Source organism: Rhinopithecus bieti, unplaced genomic scaffold (genome assembly GCF_001698545.2).
Source record: "Rhinopithecus bieti isolate Rb0 unplaced genomic scaffold, ASM169854v2 scaffold_47444, whole genome shotgun sequence".
In the NCBI taxonomy this organism is placed as follows: Eukaryota; Metazoa; Chordata; class Mammalia; order Primates; family Cercopithecidae; genus Rhinopithecus; species Rhinopithecus bieti.
The window spans coordinates 1,136,964-1,157,305 of record NW_016819781.1 but is presented as its reverse complement, the minus strand read 5'-3'; the positions used below and the strand labels follow the sequence as shown (position 1 = coordinate 1,157,305).

Below are 20,342 nucleotides of genomic sequence, written 5' to 3'. Positions count from 1 at the left end.
CTGATGGGGTTTTGGTGTGGGTGTCCTTTCTGTTTGTTAGTTTTCCTTCTAACAGTCTGGACCCTCAGCTGCAGGTCTGTTGGAGTTCGCTTGAGGTCTACTCCAGACCCTGTTTGCCTGGGTATCAGCAGCAGAGGCTGCAGAAGATAGAATATTGCTGAACAGCGAGTTTTGCTGTCTGATTCTTGCTCTGGAAGCTTTGTCTCAGGGTGTACCCAGCCGTGTGAGGTATGATGTGTTGGTCTGCACCTAGTGGGGGATGTCTCCAAGTTAGGCTACTCAGGGGTCAGAGACCCACAGGCAGTCTGTCCGTTCTCAGATCTCAACCTCCATGCTGGGAGAACCACTGCTCTCTTCAAAGCTATCAGACAGGGACTTTTACATCTGCAGAAGTTTCTGCTGCTTTTTGTTTAGCTATGCCCTGTCCCCAAAGGTGGAGTCTACAGAAGCAGGCAGGCCTCCCTTGAGCTGCGGTGGGCTCCACCCAATTCGAGCTTCCCAGAGGCTTTGTTTATCTACTTAAGCCTCAGCAATGGCAGGCACTCCTCCCCCAGCCTCGCTGCCACCTTGCAGTTAGATCTCCGGCTGCTGTACTAGCAATGAGGGAGGCTCCATGGGCATGGGACCCTCTGGGCCAGGTGTGGGATATAATCTCCTGGTGTGCCATTTGCTAAGACCCTTGGTAAAGTGCAGTATTAGGGTGGGAGTTACCTGATTTTCCAGGTGTTGTTTGTCTCAATTTCCCTTGGCTAGTAAAAGGAATTCCCTTCCCCCTTGCACTTCCCAGGTGAGGCAATGCCTTGCCCTGCTTCAGCTCTCGCTGGTCAGGCTGCACCTGTGGACCAGCCTCAACTTTCCAACACACCCCAGTGAGATGAACTCGGTACCTCAGTTGAAAATGCAGAAATCACCCATCTTTTGTGTTGCTCACACTGGGAGCTGGAGGCTGGAGCTGTTCTGTTCCGTCATCTTGGCAGAGGGGGCCCAAATCACTTTTTAAATGCATTCACTGCTCATTTATATTCATTTACATGTCTATTAATTTTTTTCACCACTGTTTCTTTTTGCATCATACTCCTTCCATTTGGGTTTAATGTTTCTACTTACTGAAGATGCTCTTTGCATCTTTTCCAGCAAGAGTCATGAATTATACAGTCTTTGTCAGAAACTAATAGTATTTTGCCCTTGCTCTTGAATTGTTCTTTAGCTGAGTGTACAAATCTACACTGACAATGTTTTCCATAAGTATTTTGAAGCTATTATTCCATTGCCTTATGATTCTAATGTTGCTTTTGAGAATTCCATTATGAGTCTAATTTAGAGATCCTCAGTCAAGGACAATATTGCCCTCCAAGGATATCTGACAATGTCTGGAGATATTTTGGGTTGTCACAACTTGGGGGGAAGATGCTACTAGCATCTGGTAGTTAGAATCCAGGAAAAATGCTAAATATCCTACAATGCACAGAACAATGTGGTCCACAATGTCAGTAGTACTGAGATTGAGAAACTCTGGTCAAATTCTTGTTTCTGTATAAGTAATATGTTTTCTCTTTGGTTACTTTTTTAAAACTTGTCTTTGTTGTTTTAGTGTTTCGCTATGAGATGACTACAGTGTATTTATTGTCATTCATCCTGTTTGGGACTCATTGTACTTCTTACATCTGAGAATTTATATCTTTCACCAATTTTAGAATATTCTCAGTCATTTTCACTGCAATTATTTTCTGTTTCTCACTTTCTGTTTTCTGTATTTCTGGATGTTTTATTAGATATATGTTCGGCCTTTTCATAATATTTTTCATGCTAATTAATCTGTCACATTTTTCATCTCTTTCAAAACCTATTACATTTGGATAATTTCCTCACATATCTCTTCCAGTTCACTGATTTTCTTCTAATATCTGTAGTCTGTTTTGAATATGTCCATTGTTTTCAATTTTGTGTTCCACATTTTATTTCCAGAATTTCTATTTACTTTTCAAACATTTCTTTTTTTATAGTCACTTTTAATAGAATTTTGAGTCTTTCTTTTGTCCTTATTTCAACATACTTATTTCATACTATTTTTTATATTTTAGAACTTTTTTCTATTATCTCATTTATCAGTGCTCTAACTTTGCAGTTTTTTCTGTCTGCTGACCCATTTGTGATAGAAAACATGTTTGTGTGTGTTATGATTTCAGATTGTGCCCTTATAGTAAACAGCGCTTGTTTTATCTATGGCAACCCCTTATTTTCTAAGTATGTAGATTTTTTCTACCAGGTGTCTCAGGAATATCACCAGCCAAGAACCCAGTTTTACATTAATTTATCAATTTGAAGGTTTTCCATACAAAGTGAATGGTGTAATTTCTAAACTCCAATCCACATGAGGTACAGACTTCGCTATTGCTATTTTAACTCCGAAGCTATATTTTCTATCCTCTCGACTTCCCTTCTTTGTCTAATCCAAGGTCAACCATAGCATCCATTTACAAGCTTACTTTTCTGTTTGTAATTTTCTCTTCATTTCTGGCACATGGAAATTTCCTTTCTTGTCAGCTCAGCTATGCATTTAAAATAATTTGTGTTATAATTCATCAAGTATTATAGAGGGAGGGTTTTCAGACTATTGTATAGCAGAACAAGAAGTCAGCACTCATCTTATCTCCTTACTTATTTTCTATTTCTTTCCCCCAAGGAGTTGATTGGCATAGGTCTACATGCCATGTGTCTTGTTCCAGTCAAGGATGGCATTGCTCTGTTTAAGTCATGGCCTTTGTAAAATGTGGCCTGTCTTACTGTCTTCTTCAACTTCTCAAGATGCTGTTGGCCTCATTAGAGTATTAAAGTTTATTTCCTGCTCCAGTGCCTCTTAACTCTGTCTCCTCCCTTGGGCCTGCCTAGCACAGACCATTGCCCTGCACACAATGTAAGCCTCCTGGGTCTTATATCAGCCACATGCTTACTGTGTGTACATACACACATTTTTGCATCTGTCTCACCATGTTTTCCTCCTATACCCATGTTGTGCTTTTCATTGACCTTTCCTTGAATTATAAGGGCAAGGTCCACTCTCAAGCTTAGGACAAAAACACAGAGACTTTCAGAGACTTAAGTGATATAATGATTGCCAGGGAAAGAAAGGAGCAAGAAGTCTCATTTCTGTGTCCTACCCTAAACTTGGCCTTCCAAATTCATCTTTTATCAATACATATCCCTCAAACATAGGGGGTTTTCAGTCGTTTGCTCAAATACATAAGTGGTCGTTTGTTTCTCATTTTCCTTTTCATGCTCATGTTTATACTCCTTGGTGAGAAACTCAGAGGGAAGAAAGGGTTATTGCCACCCTAAATCCTAATTAAATTTTTCCTTTTGATTCTTCTCAAATACAAACTTCTAAATGCAGTTATTAGATATGTGCAGACAAAAATCTTTGATGATTATTATTAATTGAAAACATAATTACTGATGCTGATTTATGCTTCCTATTGTTCTTATTAAATTGCAGCTGTTTAAATATCTAGTAGGCTGCTCTTTTAAGGCTCTTTTGCTAAGACGGAAGAGCTAATAATGCATTTGGGAGCTCTCTCATAAAGCTCTCCAGGCACATGCTCATTAGTAAGCTTCTACCCAGTGTGTCAATCAATTCACTGCAAATTGCATCTGAAAATTATTCTGCCCATTTTCAAAGGATTTTTTTTTTGTTATGATTCCAGAAAAATGCAAATTTGTTCCAGCCAGTTTATCCTAAGATGTGTTCTTCTAAAGCATCACTGTGATATTGATGGACTATTATTCCTTGGAAGTATAGAGTAAAACAATTTGTTTTATAATGTGTATGGCATGGTTTTTAGTAAACATCTGCAAGAGTGTCCCCAATGCCTCTTGAATGAGAATACCAATGCTACACAGGATTTAATTAAATACTCTATCGTTTTAGATTTATACCAGTTCCAATTTTTCCTCCTTTTGTAGGCAACATTTAAAGAGCATATCTCATTCTTTGCAGAAAACTTTATTCTCTAAGTGATTCTTTAATAAAATAAGCGGGTAAAATATGTCCCCTGTAAATTTTAATACACAGACTTTTAACATCATGAAATAGTGCAGCAGTTTTATCAGAGACCAGTTATAGTGCTATCTATAAAATAGCTAACAATTAATTTCTCCTTTTTTGTTGTGTGGAAACTATACCCTTCTTTAGCATCTTTTTTTTTTTTTTTTTTTTTTGAGACAGAGTCTCACTCTGTTGCCCAGGCTGGAGTACAATGGCGTGATCTTGACTCACTCAACCTCTACCTCCCAGGTTCAAGTGATTCTCCTGCCTCAGCCTCCCAAGTAGCTGGGATTACAGGTGCCTGCCACCATGCCCGGCTAATTTTTGTATTTTTTAGTAGAGATGGGGTTTTGCCATATTGGCCAGGCTGGTCTCAAACTCCTGACCTCAGGTGGCCCGCCCACCTTGGCCTCCCAAAGTGCTGGGATTACAAGTGTGAGCCAACACGCCCTGTCTTTAGCATCTTAAAAGACTTGCTGATCTATTTTAGAAGATACTTATTTTTAATAAACTCCTATCCTCATTTTCATGAGATCAGTTATCTAGTTATCTAAAGCACTGGTGTCCCTATCACTCAGGAAATTACGAGGGCTTTAGGAGCTCTGTGTCAGGTACTGGGGACAGAGATAAAATATGTATTTCTTATGATGTGACACAGTTAATCTATTCCTGCCACCTCTTCATCCATCAAACATGACAGTAACCCAGTCAAAAAATACACAAGATCTTAGTTTTTGCCAATTGCTTTTCCAGGTGCTTGTATGCCATTCCTAATTATATGTAAATTCCCAATATGTTGCCTGGCTGTATCACACTCCCATTGGCTAATGCTACTTTTCTGTCTTGAATGATTCCTCTTCCACTTCTGTTCTCTCATAACTCCCCTCAAGAGTCACTTTATCTGTGAGGCCTTTCCTCCCCTTCCCATTCTTCAGAATCAGTCACTTCTCCTTTAAGCAACCCCTATAGATGTGAAGAGACCTACAATGCACCAGGTAGTTGATGGGGTGAAGAGAGCAACAGAAGTGTAAACAAGTAAATTCATTTTTGGCTTTGCATCTGTGCACTAAGCAAGTAACTCTGGCACAAAGCAGGGCTCTTCAGAATTATTTAAGAAGAACTAAATGTTAATTGAGAGTCATCAAGAAAAGTCAAGGTCTTAGGTTAGATCACAAGCTGTTGTAGGTCCTAAGAAATTATGGGTAGTGTCAAAAATGCATACATTAAATTCATTTATTCAAAAATTACGTATTTAGTGGTAATCTTCCCTTAAATCATAGAACAGCTTTGCTGTGATTTTCCATTAAGGATAAGTTGTTGGTGGCGATTTTTCCAGAAGCTCAGGGATCAGAGGCCTAACAAAGTGTTGCCAAATTACAAAACACAAATTCTTGTGTTTTCAAGAGACTTTGAGGAGTCTAAAAGGTTCTGGAGGCAGATACTTCTCCCTCAAAGCAGCTGATCCCATGAAATAAAGGAAGAATTTTATAAATGGCACAATGAACCCTTATAAATCAGGGATGGTTAAGGCCATGTCTGTGAACTTCAGCCAATGAAATATGCTAGCAACATAAAGGAATTCATGAAAATAATGATGCATGGTTCAAAGTGTGCACGTGATGTCAATTGTGCTATAAAACATCAGAAGCCTCAACAAAAGGAACTTCTACCCAAAGCACATCCTACACAAGAACTGTAGAATCTAGGTACTCAGACCAGGATAGTTTTTTTAATAATAAACTTACGCTCTTAGTATATTTTCTGTATATATACCTTCCTGAATTCTCTTAGATAGAAGCCATCTACAAGTTAAGTTCAGATCTTCATACAAAGAACTGAGCCTATCTAAAGCAATGAAATGCAGCAGGCCCTAACTGGGGGCTGTACTATTGGGGATGTCTGAGTATTCATTTTGAGGCCACTTCCATCCATAGCATGATGTGTGAACTTAGGTAAGGTGGATTCATATAGCTCTGCTGATTCACTGTTATTTTTTCCTGATTTCTCTGTCACTTGTAGATTTCATAAATATTGCCAGTTAGGATGAAGGAATTTCAACCTCTCTGTAATAGCTGATGCTTTATAAAAGTAAAAGAGATCTCAGGAGAAATATTTGATAACTAATGACTTAATCTTTGCTAATGAGTGGAACAAATAATTTGTATTAGTGACACTGCAATACAGTTTGCCCAGGACACCCAGAAAGTAGGATCCAACCTGCTTCACTTTCAAAACAGAGAGAGACAGAGACAGAGTAGTGTTGTAGAAAAAGTGTAGGTGTTGGCATCTGATCAACCAAATTCTGATCCCAACTCTGCTGCTTACAGCTGTGTGACTTCAGGCAAGTTTCTAAACCTGTCTGAACCACCATTCACTTTATTTTCTTACAATGAAGAAATTAATATGTCCAAGCAGCATTAAACTAGGTACTCAATTATTTTATTTCCCTTACCCTTAATTAGTATCAAAATGACAGGCTAATCAGGTGTTAGAGACTTTTTCAAAACTCCATCAATTTTCTGTTCAGTAAGAGAGCAATGATGAAAATAAGCATGACTCAAATACAATTATTCTAATACTGCGTATCCTAGTCTTTTGTTCTATCTCATTGACAGAGCACTTGAGAGTAATTTTAGAATTTTGTAAGTCACCAATCCATCATTATATATGGGCAAACACCTCTGCATAAAGAAAGACTGGGGTTTACTAAGAAAAATGTATTCATACTGATCGAATAGCAGAGCCATATGCAAAAGACACCTTTTAACTCTAACCACACGGGGTAAAGGTTTAGGAGACATTGGAGACTAAAATTATAATCACTGTTTTAAAATTATCTATATATCAGTACATAACAATGAGCTATATGTAGGCTAAATGTGGCATTGTACGTTATAGCTTAAGAACAAACAAAGACAAGTGCTAAAATCAACAAGTAAAAACCATCCAAAGGCAGATAGAATTCCATATTTAAGTTGAGTCAAATAGCACCATAAAGCTTACGCCTCAATTTTATTTTTTTAATGTATAGCAATTATTAGAGTTCCTTAAACAGCAAAAAATCTTATTAAATCCATTTCCCTTGTGAATGAATATTAGTATTAATATCACAATGTATTGACATATCTCAAATGAAAGTCATTTGATCAATAAGCTCAATATTTAAAGAGTCAATATTATTTTAAAGATAAAATTAAAGTCATTGCTGGGAAGATTTAAATAAATGTTTCTGAACAAACATTAATATCACAATGTATTGACATATCTCAAGTGAAAGTCATTGGATCAATAAGCTCAATATTCAAAGAGGAAATACTACTTTAAAGATAAATTTAAAGTCATTGTGGGAAAGATTAAAAAAATGAAAACAGAGTAAGAAGACACAAACACTTTTTCTCAAATATTATGCTTATTCTTTCTTCCCAATCTCACAGCTATATTCTTGCTGGTCCTGACACCATTGAATGCCTGGCCAACGGCAAGTGGAGTAGAAGTGACCAGCAGTGCCTGGCTGTCTCCTGTGATGAGCCACCCAATGTGGACCACGCCTCTCCAGAGACTGCCCATCGGCTCTTTGGAGACATTGCATTCTACTACTGCTCTGATGGTTACAGCCTAGCAGACAATTCCCAGCTTCTCTGCAATGCCCAGGGCAAGTGGGTACCGCCAGAGGGTCAAGACATGCCCCGTTGTATAGCTCATTTCTGTGAAAAACCTCCATCGGTTTCCTATAGCATCTTGGAATCTGTGAGCAAAGCAAAATTTGCAGCTGGCTCAGTTGTGAGCTTTAAATGCTTGGAAGGCTTTGTACTGAACACCTCAGCAAAAATTGAATGTATGAGAGGTGGGCAGTGGAACCCCTCCCCCATGTCCATCCAGTGCATCCCTGTGCGGTGTGGAGAGCCACCAGGCATCATGAATGGCTATGCAAGTGGATCAAACTACAGTTTTGGAGCCATGGTGGCTTACAGCTGCAACAAGGGGTTCTACATCAAAGGGGAAAAGAAGAGCACCTGTGAAGCCACAGGGCAGTGGAGTAGTCCTATACCGACATGCCACCCGGTATCTTGCGGTGAACCACCTAAGGTGGAGAATGGCTTTCTGGAGGTAAGAGACCAATAAGCAAATAGTTCATGGCTTTTGTCACTGGGCCCATCAATATATAAACAAAACAAATAATTGAGTCCAAACACTGCCAAGTTCACTAAGGCATGGAAACTGGAATTTACTATTATCACTAACAAAGAATCATGATAATCTTTTTAACATTTAACATCTCTCGATGAATTAATTCATCTGCCTAAGGTTGTGAATCACTTTCTGGAGGTAAGAGACTGATTAGCAAATAGTCTGCGGCTTTCATCACTTACACAGCCAGCCCATTGTGATGAACCCACTATTCAGAAGCAGGGACAATGAACACATTAATTATTGAAAAACAGAAATGGCTAAAATCTACAGGTAGTGAAGACTAGAAAAAAATTAATAAAGATGATTATGAATCTTTAATATATAACTTTCTGCATTTTACTAGTGTATAGGCATTTCAAGTGCTTTGTGGCAACAGCTTAGCCCTAAATAGGAAGTTAGAATAAACCAATTTTAATATAATATTATTTTGTTTTATAGAGGTTTTTCAGGATGGATATATACTTTATTTTATGGAAAGCAAGGTCTAAATGGAACCTAGAGAAATATAATTTTAAATGTTTAGACAAAAGAGTAAACCAAATAATGTAGTTTTTACAATTCTGTTTTGGTAAACCTAAATGTAATTTCACTGTGATGGACAAAAGAATTCAGTCCAACCCAAATATGTCCTGCTTTCACACTAACGTCTATCTTCTCAATAAGCCTACCAAGAAAATAGGAATGAGAATCTATTCCCCCAAATCAAAGGCCATCTGAAACTGACCATATTCTACTTAAACAGTTTTTTAAAACCCACATATATATACATGGTACAACCTTTTCTCCTTTATATTCAAAATAGCAAAACAACAGTAAAAGCCTTTTATTTAAGGCTTTTGCTTACATTTAGTAGCTTTTCATTGGAAGAGGGTATAGAGTATAAGTAAAGAGGTGTTCATTTATAAATTTAACGAATATTTCTAGAGCTCCTACTTGGTACCAGGTACAGTCCTGAGAATCGGTGACCTAGCATTTAACAACACAGGATACATGTGTAATGGCATGGTGCTTACATGCATGGGAGACACACAAGCAATGCATAAACAAAATGAGTAACTTAGTTTATTTGTTTATGACCTGTTATATTACACGTGTTTGAATTTTGAGATCATGAATGTTAAAAGATAGAATGTTTATTTTCTATTGTGTTACAGCAGCAATTTTTAAGAAAAGTGTTAAGAATATAAACAAAACTTTGATAGTATTCTTAAGACATACCCATAAAAACATTTTATTTGCCTATTTATGATCTAACAACATTAACAAATACATGTTCATTGTTTATGTGCTTCTTTACTAGCATTTCTTTGGGCAGAAACTTTTTTTTTGAACCTACTGAGTAATTTATCATTTTTAGTATTGGCTCATCACTTCACCAATCAACATATAGATTACTGATCTTTTACTTGTTATGGGCTCAACACTGTAGTAAACATCTCTGCAGTGGGGATTACTTAATTTGATTTTCTTTTATTTCTTCCCTTTAGACAGAGTCTCGCTCTGTCTTCCAGGCTGGAGTGCAGTGGCATGATCTCGGCTCACTGCAACCTCTACCTCCTGGATTCAAGCGATTCTCCTGCCTCAGCTTCCCAAATAGCTGGGATTACAGTCACACACCACCGTTGCCTAGCTAATTTTTGTACAGGTTTCACCATGTTGGCCAGTAATCTCAAGTTATCCTCCCACCTTGGCCTCCCAAAGTGCTGGGATCGTAGGCATGAATCATCGTGCCCAGCCTCATTTGACTTTCTACTATCACTTTCGCTTATTTAAAAAAAAATAGAATGGACCTATTGGAAAAACTATAAATCATTTGCTTACATCCTAATTGATTCATTGTAACATAGACCTTTTAGTTTAGTTCTTTTTCACTATCCAAGGATTTAGTTAACACCATCATCTGTTATACAAATTGCACTCACTTGCTTTCTTCCTATTGCACAGCATGCAACTGGCAGGATCTTTGAGAGTGAAGTGAGGTATCAGTGTAACCCGGGCTATAAGTCAATTGGAAGTCCTGTATTTGTCTGCCAAGCCAATCGCCACTGGCACAGTGAATCCCCTCTGATGTGCATTCTTCTCGACTGTGGAAAACCTCCCCCCATCCAGAATGGCTTCATGAAAGGAGAAATTTTTGAAGTAGGGTCCAAGGTTCAGTTTTTCTGTAATGAGGGTTATGAGCTTGTTGGGGACAGTTCTTGGACATGTCAGAAATCTGGCAAATGGGATAAGAAGCCAAACCCAAAGTGTGTGCCTGCCAAGTGCCCAGAGCCACCCCTCTTGGAAAACCAGCTAGTATTGAAGGAGTTGACCACTGAGGTAGGAGTCGTGACATTTTCCTGTAAAGAAGGGCATGTCCTGCAAGGTCCCTCTGTCCTGAAATGCTTGCCATCCCAGCAATGGAATGACTCTTTCCCTGTTTGTAAGATGGTTCTTTGCACCCCACCTCCCCTAATTTCCTTTGGTGTCCCTGTTCCTTCGTCTGCTCTTCATTTTGGAAGTACTGTCAAGTATTCTTGTGTAGGTGGGTTTTTCCTAAGAGGAAATTCAACCACCCTCTGCCAACCTGATGGCACCTGGAGCTCTCCACTGCCAGAATGTGTTCCAGTAGAATGTCCCCAACCTGAGGAAATCGCCAATGGAATCATTGATGTGCAAGGCCTTGCCTATCTCAGCACAGCTCTCTATACCTGCAAGCCAGGCTTTGAATTGGTGGGAAATACTACCACCCTTTGTGGAGAAAATGGTCACTGGCTTGGAGGAAAACCAACATGTAAACCCATTGAATGCCTGAAACCCAAGGAGATTTTGAATGGCAAATTATCTTACACAAACCTACACTATGGACAGACCGTTACTTACTCTTGCAACCGAGGCTTTCAGCTCGAAGGTCCCAGTGCCTTGACCTGTTTAGAGACAGGTGATTGGGATGTAGAATCCCCGTCTTGCAATGCCATCCACTGTGATTCCCCACAACCCATTGAAAATGGTTTTGTAGAAGGTGCAGATTACAGCTATGGTGCCATGATCATCTACAGTTGCTTCCCTGGGTTTCAGGTGGCGGGTCATGCCATGCAGACCTGTGAAGAGTCAGGATGGTCAAGTTCCATCCCAACGTGTGTGCCCATAGACTGTGGCCTCCCTCCTCATATAGATTTTGGAGACTGTACTAAAGTCAAAGATGACCAGGGATATTTTGAGCAAGAAGACGACATGATGGAAGTTCCATACCTGACTCCTCAACCTCCTTATCAATTGGGAGCAGTGGCTAAAACCTGGGAAAATACAAAGGAGTCTCCTGCTACACATTCATCAAACTTTCTGTATGGCACCATGGTTTCATACACCTGTAATCCGGGATATGAACTTCTGGGGAACCCTGTGCTGATCTGCCAGGAAGATGGAACTTGGAATGGCAGTGCACCTTCCTGCATTTCAATTGACTGTGACTTGCCTATTGCTCCTGAAAATGGCTTTTTGCGTTTTACAGAGAGTAGCATGGGAAGTGCTGTGCAGTATAGCTGTAAATCTGGACACATTCTAGTGGGCTCCGACTTAAGACTTTGTCTACAGAATAGAAAGTGGAGTGGTGCTTCCCCACGCTGTGAAGCCATTTCATGCAGAAAGCCAAATCCAATCATGAATGGATCCATCAAAGGAAGCAACTATACATACCTGAGCATGTTGTACTATGAGTGTGACCCCGGATATGTGCTGAATGGCACCGAGAGGAGAATATGCCAGGATGACAAAAACTGGGATGAAGAGGAACCCATTTGCATTCCCGTGGACTGTGGTTCACCCCCAGTCTTAGCCAATGGCCAGGTAAGAGGAGACGAGTACACATTCCAAAAAGAGATTGAATACACTTGCAATGAAGGGTTCTTGCTTGAGGGAGCCAGGAGTCAGGTTTGTCTTGCCAATGGAAGTTGGAGTGGAGCCACTCCTGACTGTGTACCTGTCAGATGTGCCACCCCACCACAACTGGCCAATGGGGTGATGGAAGGCCTCGACTATGGCTTCATGAAGGAAGTGGCATTCCACTGTCATGAGGGTTACATGTTGCACGGTGCTCCAAAACTCACCTGTCAGTCAGATGGCAACTGGGATGCAGAGGTTCCTCTCTGTAAACCAGTCAACTGTGGACCTCCTGAAGATCTTGCCCATGGCTTCCCTAATGGTTTTCCCTTTATTCATGGGGGCCATATACAGTATCAGTGCTTTCCTGGTTATAAGCTCCATGGAAATTCATCAAGAAGGTGCCTCTCCAATGGCTCCTGGAGTGGCAGCTCACCTTCCTGCCTGCCTTGCAGGTGTTCCACACCAGTCATTGAATATGGAACTGTCAATGGGACAGATTTTGACTGTGGAAAGGCAGCCCGGATTCAGTGCTTCAAAGGCTTCAAGCTCCTAGGACTTTCTGAAATCACCTGTGAAGCCAATGGCCAGTGGAGCCCTGGGTTCCCCCACTGTGAACACACTTCTTGTGGTTCTCTTCCACTGATACCAAATGCGTTCATCAGTGAGAGCAGCTCTTGGAATGAAAATGTGATAACTTACAGCTGCAGGTCTGGATATGTCATACAAGGCAGTTCAGATCTGATTTGTACAGAGAAAGGGGTATGGAGCCAGCCTTATCCAGTCTGTGAGCCCTTGTCCTGTGGGCCCCCACCATCTGTCGCCAACGCAGTAGCAACTGGAGAGGCACACACCTATGAAAGTAAAGTGAAACTCAGGTAAGACCATGGCTCTAGAGTCTCTAAGGGGTGCAGGCAGGAGGATTATAAAATGAAATGTGATAGATCAAAAATTTTGCTGATTGGGAAGAAAACATCATCTCTGAACTGCTCTCCAAACACTGGTGCTTTTAACACTTGGCTTTATTCTACCTACAATTGTGTAGAAATCCACTGAGTATAAAAATAAATTGTTACTTTTTTCAGACGTGTTTCTAATGTAATTATCACGACTATCATATTCTGTTGAGCTTCATGAAACAGCAAGATCCTCTAACTAGCTTGAAAAGCTATGGCATCATGAAGCTGTTTTTTAAACATCATGATAGTAAATTTTCTGATCATAACTTTGTGGTTAATTTTACACATGCAAATATTGGGGACCTAAGGCAAAAAAACTGAATAATTCAGGCCATGATCATGCCAAGTAATCAGGATTAAAAGAAATATCTCATGTAAAGGACCTAGAACAGCACTTGGCACAAAGTAGGTATTAATAATACATATTAATTATGCTGTATTCCTACTCGTATCTGAGTCCATTTTAGACTTTGTCTAGAATTTCCTGAACTATTAGATGTTTATGGAATAAAAATGAATTCAATAATCATATTGTCCACAATAAGGTAAATAACATCAAAAACAAAGTAACTTTAGTCTTGGCTAACTTTTCATGTGGATCACTGAGAACTGATCTGGTTATTACTGTTTTTTTGGTTTTTGAGACAAAGTCTCGCTCTGTCACCCAGGCTGGAGTGCAGTGGAATGTTCTTGGCTCACTGCAGCCTCAACCTCCTTGGTTCAAGCAATCCTCCCACCTCTGCCTCCCAAGTAGCTGAGACTACAGGCCTGTGCCACCATGCCCAGCTAATTTTGTTTATTTTTTATAGAGATGAAGTCTCACTATGTTGCCCAGCCTAGTCTTAAGCTCCTGGACTCAAGTGATCCTCCTGCCTCAGCCTCCCAAAGTGCAGGGATTACAGGCGTGAGCCACCGCACCCAGCTTAACTGGTTGTTATTGTTATATTGGTGTTTTTGCATGGCAATGCCATCTACCTGACAGTACAATCAATTTTGATATGTTGCACAAAATGTCTACTGAGTCTTGTAACAGCTTCCTAAGTCCAAGAATAGGTCAGAAACTATATTGTACTTCCTTTAAGGCACTCATTTTTGTATTTCCATTGCAGATGTCTGGAAGGTTATACGATGGATACAGACATAGATACATTCACTTGTCAGAAAGATGGTCGCTGGTTCCCTGACAGAATCTCCTGCAGTCCTAAAAAATGTCCTCTGCCGGAAAACATAACACATATACTTGTTCATGGGGACGATTTCGGTGTGAATAGGCAAGTTTCTGTGTCATGTGCAGAAGGGTATACCTTTGAGGGAGTTAACATATCAGTATGTCAGGTAAGATTCTGTCTTAATTAGAATGTGTAACGCCTATATATATATATATATATAGCCAAGTGGACAGCATCTATAATAGTAATCCCGAAAAGAAAAGAAGTCTCAAGTTTTCACTTATGTCAAAGGATTTGAGAAATTTCTTGGTAGAAATACAATCAAATGTATGTTTTTTCTGCAATATTCCCACTTTAAGAAAGTGCCATGGTTGGGTAAAATATTAAGATTTCTATAACAATATATTTATAACAAATTAACCATAAATCTTATTATTAAAAGAGGGTCTTTGTGTAGAAATCAGCCATGGACTATGCCCCATATGTTTTCAGTTTTAGTGGAAAGACGAAAGTTTGCAGAAGCAGACAGATAATTGGTGTCAAATCTTCTCTCTGCTATTTGCTACTTGTAAGTAGTAATTTTAAGAAAGTTGCTTAAAATTTCTGAGCTTTGTTTCCTTATTTGTAAAAAAAAAAAAAAAGAAAAAAAAAAAAGTATATTATCACACGTATCTTGTATTGTTCATGAGAAACGAGGTAAATAATGGAGGAAAGTTCCTGCTTCTACAACCTTGGTCTTTCCACTAAAACTGGAAACATATTGGGCATAACCCATGCTGATTTCTATGCATAGACATTCTTCTGCACATAATATTCATGATCAATTTGTCATGAATATCTTATTGTAGATATTTTAACATTTTACCTAATTTTGGCGCTTGTAGTTTAGGAATGGGAATTGGGCCAGGCGCTGTGGCTCACGCCTGTAATCCCAGCACTTTGGGCAGCCAAGGCGGGTGGATCACGAGGTCGAGAGATGGAGATCATCCTGGCCAACACGGTGAAACCCTGTCTCTACTAAAAGTACAAAAATTAGCCGGGCATGGTGGCGCATGCCTGCAGTCCCAGCTACTTGGGAGGCTGAAGCAGGAGAATTGCTTGAACCCAGGATGCGGAGGTTGCAGTGAGCTGAGATTGCACCACTGCACTTCAGCCTGGTGACAGAGCGAGACTCCGTCTCAAAACAAAACAAAACAAAACAAAACAAAAAAAAAAAAAATTGGGAGGTGGGGGGAGGGAATCAGCACCATAGATAGCTGACTTCCCTAGCACATTGCCTTCTCCTAACTTCCATAAGCTATACCAGAGGAAGAAAATTAAAATGTGTCATTGATGCACTCTTGCTGGAGTTGGGAGTCAGTGTCAGGGGATTAAAAGCAGAGAAATCTGGCATAGTATAGCAGACTTTCACTTCAAGCATACTTTTTTGTTTAAATTCTATCCCAAATATTTATAGTTTCTATGACCTTATATTCCTTCAGCTTAGTTTTTTTTGTGAATCTGTGGTAACTGAAAGGATTAAATTACTTAATGTATATAAAATGGCTAGTACTTGCCTGACATATAGTAAGGACTCAAGAACAATTCCCTTCTCCCAGTTTTCCATTTATAAATCATGCACACTCAATGATTGGCAGTTATTTTAACTTGTTCCCCCTAATGCTTCTGCTTTTAGGTTTGACATTGACCAAAGTTACCATGCCCTTAATATTTGTATGGTTCCAGATGGTCCTTTTAGATATAGAGCTGAAGAAGTTTTAGAGGAAACTTTGTCTAAGACTCTGAGCTGTCTGACGCAGAGTTCTGCCATAATTAAGGGAATCAAATTGTTGTTCTCCAGGCTGGGTGTGTAGACAACTGGGTCCCCTTGTAAACCCTGGAGGACTCTGATACTGGCTACAAAAGATACCAAGCTCTTTTTTTTTTTAAAGTCAATAATTTATTTTTGACAACCTTCCTTAGTTTCTTCACACATAGTATGACCCCTCTCTTTTGCTCAACTGGGTTATGGTTTAAATTTTTGGTCTGAAAAGTAGAATAGACACTATTTGAGTGTTAAAAAGCATAAATTATGTAAAACTATGTTCAGCACCTAGGAGTATTTTATTGTAATGTGACAAAATGATTCTGTAGTTCATAACATAAATAAATGGATAAGGAGATCAATATAAATTTTGAAAAATGAATACTGAAGGAGGGCCAGTCTCTCCAGAAACTAAAACATATCACATAATTACGAAACTCTTAGTGTAGTATTCATATAAAATTACATAGGAGTAAAAATAAATGGAACAAAAGTAATGAGTCAGAAGCTGATTCTGATAAAGGAGTCATCACAAGTCTCTGGAGAAAAAGAAATCATTAATAAATGATTAAAATAAAAATAACCAAAACAAGTTTCAGATATAGTAAAAGAAAACAATGATATGTAGCTTTTACCAGTTACTGGTGTTATAATACTCAGATGTCTGCAAAATAAATTATTAAGGCATTACTTACAGTATTGAAAAATGCAACATATATACTAGGAAAAAGGTTAATCATGATGCATGCATATATACAAAATTACTTTTGGTTCATATGTAGAATGAGGGCTTAGCCTCAAATCCTATTTAAAACTGTTATCCAATTCATATATATTTCCTCAAAGAAAAAATATTAGCAATAGAATAACAATCTTCAAGAGTTATTTCTGTGTGTGCCTCACCTTACCCAACTAACAGGCTGAAAAATGTTAACTCTCATATATATATGTTAACATTTTAAGATTAACCATTTTCCTGGTATATATGTTGCGTTTAATTTTTCCATACTGTAAGGAGTGCCTTAATTTTTGTTTTTGCAGAAATCTTTGTGGGTATTATAACACTAATAACTGTTAAAAGCTACATATTATTGTTTTCTTTTGCTGTATCTGGAATTTATTTTGGTTATTTTTAATCATTTATTAAGGATTTCTTTACATAGATATAAAATTTTTTAGATATATATAAATTTTTTTCTACATGACCCCTTCAAAAATATGTGATAAAATGTTTTCAGGTATTCTCATTGGAATGGAGAAAAGGAAGCTGATTTTTTTTTTTTTTTTTTTTTTTTTTTTTGAGACGGAGTCTCGCTCTGTCACCCAGGCTGGAGTGCAGTGGCTGGATCTCAGCTCACTGCAAGCTCCACCTCCCGGGTTCACGCCATTCTCCTGCCTCAGCCTCCCGAGTAGCTGGGACTACAGGGCCCCCCCCCTCGCCCGGCTAGTTTTTTTTTTTTTGTATTTTTAGTAGAGACGGGGTTTCACCGTGTTAGCCAGGGTGGTCTCGATTTCCTGACCTCGTGATCCGCCCGTCTCGGCCTCCCAAAGTGCTGGGATTACAGGCTTGAGCCACCGTGCCCGGCCTGATTTTCTTAAACTTTGAGTGTTATGCCTAAAATTTGCTGTTTCTCATAAACTTTATTATAAAATATAGAATTATGTGAAATGTAAGAGTGCATTTGTATAAGTCATAGAATATTTGTATTAACCTCCAGTTCTCATGCATTATAATGAATACATATTTCTTGTTGTTCGTGATTTTTGAATAGATTCTATTAGGAAGAAAATGCTTGTTTTATGGGCTTAAGTGTCTAAAATTGTCTATGGGTGTCTATTAAGGCCATCTAATAATTAAAGTGTGTTTTTTAAGTCCCCAGATAATAAGTAGCAAAAGTAGGACCAAACTCTAGGTGCTTTTGACTCATTTTGGAGATTATTCTACAAAAAAATCAATATTTGCAAATTTATTCATTCATATGTATTAACTTCTAAACATAACCTACATTTTGTTATTTGTTACTTAGCTTGATGGAACCTGGGAGCCACCATTTTCTGATGAATCTTGCAGTCCAGTTTCTTGTGGGAAACCTGAAAGTCCAGAACATGGATTTGTGATTGGCAGTAAATACACCTTTGAAAGCACAATTATTTATCAGTGTGAGCCTGGCTATGAACTAGAGGTAAGTGAACAAATTGTTTAACTAGAATTAATTTGTTTTTTTCCAATATGCTTGGGGATACTTTCAGTATTAGCACAAATTTGTTTTACTGACTTTGGTCTCAAAAGATTCTATTATACTTTGTTCCCTTATACTTTAACATTTCCCAATAAATATTTAAGGCAACTTAGAGTTTTAAAAAGCAAAATAAGCCTGGCCACAGTGGCTCACACCTGTAATCCCAGCATTTCAGGAGGCCGAGGTGGGTGGATCACTTGAGGTCAGAAGTTCAAGACCAGTCTGGCCAACATGTTGAAACCCTGTTTCTACTAAAAATACAAAACTTAGCTGGGCATGGTGGCAGGCGCCTGTAATTCCAGCTACTTGGGAGACTGAGGCAGGAGAATCACTTGAACCCAGAGGTGTAGGTTGCAGTAAGCTGAGATCGCGCCGCTGCACTCCAGCCTGGGCGGCAAGAGTGAGACCATCTCAAAGAAAAGAAAAGCAAAATAAATCTCAAATAAAAAACATGAAAGCCATGATAAGAAAGAAAAAAAGTAAGTTTGCAAACCACAAGACAGATACTGTGACTTCAGCTGACCATTTAAACCTGTGTTTCAGCTTGCTGGTAATCATATTACCAGCGGTCACCATGGAGAGGTAACCACAAGGATTTAGGTATGCAAAGCCAGGATTTCCTCAAACAGTGGGCTCATATACCTTGGCACTGAGATGCCAAGTTCCCATATGCAAATCTGGCTTGAAAAAACCTCAGAGCAGTTTTGACTGATGCCAGCTTCATTCTTGAGACAACTCTTGCTTTGTAATATTAAAATCTCTCTGCAACACCTAGGTCTCTGTTTACTTTAGTGGGAGAGCTAGGTAATCAATCAGTTTTGCTGAAAGCATTACCATATCACTAAACTTGAAACTTAAGAGGCCTATTTTACATTACAGAATGTTGTCATTTAGTTTTTCAGGAAACTCTTCATTTTTATTTGTATTGTTATAATGGTATTTAAAGGTAGGTTTCGGCTGGGTGTCTTGGCTCATGCCTATAATCCCAGCACTTTGGGAAGCCAAGGAGGGTGGATCACTTGAGCTCAGGAGTTCAAGACCAGCCTGGGCAACACAGTAAGACCCAGTCTCTACAAAAAATACAGAAAATAGCCAGGTGTGATGGCATGTGCCTATAGTCCCAGCTACTCAGGAGACTGGGGGAGGAGGATCACTTAAGCCCAGGAGGCAGAGGTTGCAGTGAGCCAAGATTGCAACATTGTACTCCAGCATGGGTAACAGGAGTGAAACCCTGTCTCAAAAAAAAAAAAAAAAAGGTATTCATCGCCAGTTTTCTGTTACATGTTTTGCATATCCTATCATTTTCTGACCATGCAGTATAAGAATTATCATAAAATAGGTGTATGCAATTTGGGACCAGGCTTGTATGTATCTTCTTTCCTCTAAAGATGATAATGTAATGGTGATTACATTTGGAGTGTTTCCCTGTTTTTGAAACCTCGTTTTTCATGCAAGAATATTAATCTTGCAATTTGTTAAGAAGAAAAGTAATATAAAATTATGAACAAATATACAGCAAACTCATTAAATTTGAAGTAGATAACTTAAAAATTTTTGGAAACATATGTTAACTAAAAAATTGAGAAAGGTGCAATAGTGATTGTTCCCACTCCAAGCTATTATACATGTTAGAATTCTCACTCCAAGCTATTAGACATGTTAGAATCACTTGAGAAACTTTTTAAAAATATCGATGTTCAGTTACTTGGAGAAATTACCAATTCCAGGTCTGGGGCAAGAAATGTAAAAGATTACCTGGAAACTCTTGTCACATGAAATAGCAGGGACCCTATCAAAGACTACATCTCACAAGGATTCAGAAGACACTGGACAAGGCTTCCACAGGTCAAGATGAAACCATTTTAGCATTAATAAGGGTAATAACTTCAAATGACTGAAACACATCAAATAGGTCATAAATGACACTAGGCTTATAATGATACTTTATTTATTTATTTATTTTTTAATTTTCTATTATACTTTAAGTTCTAGGGTACATGTGCATAACGTGCAGGTTTGTTACATATGTATACTTGTGCCATGTTGGTGTGCTGCACCCATCAACTCGTCAGCACCCAT

At 38.8% G+C, this 20,342-nt stretch overlaps 1 protein-coding gene across 1 annotated transcript in view; it reads left to right on the top strand.

The window, feature by feature from the left end:
• Positions 1 to 20,342, top strand: part of SVEP1 (sushi, von Willebrand factor type A, EGF and pentraxin domain containing 1) — a 101,798-nt gene that overhangs the window by 41,319 nt on the left and 40,137 nt on the right. Inside the window, exons 19-22 of the mRNA XM_017859241.1 lie at positions 7,477 to 8,149; positions 10,178 to 12,969; positions 14,160 to 14,385; positions 18,051 to 18,206. Of these exons, the coding sequence (XP_017714730.1) occupies positions 7,477 to 8,149; positions 10,178 to 12,969; positions 14,160 to 14,385; positions 18,051 to 18,206 (3,847 nt within the window). The remainder of the gene's footprint in view (positions 1 to 7,476; positions 8,150 to 10,177; positions 12,970 to 14,159; positions 14,386 to 18,050; positions 18,207 to 20,342) is intronic.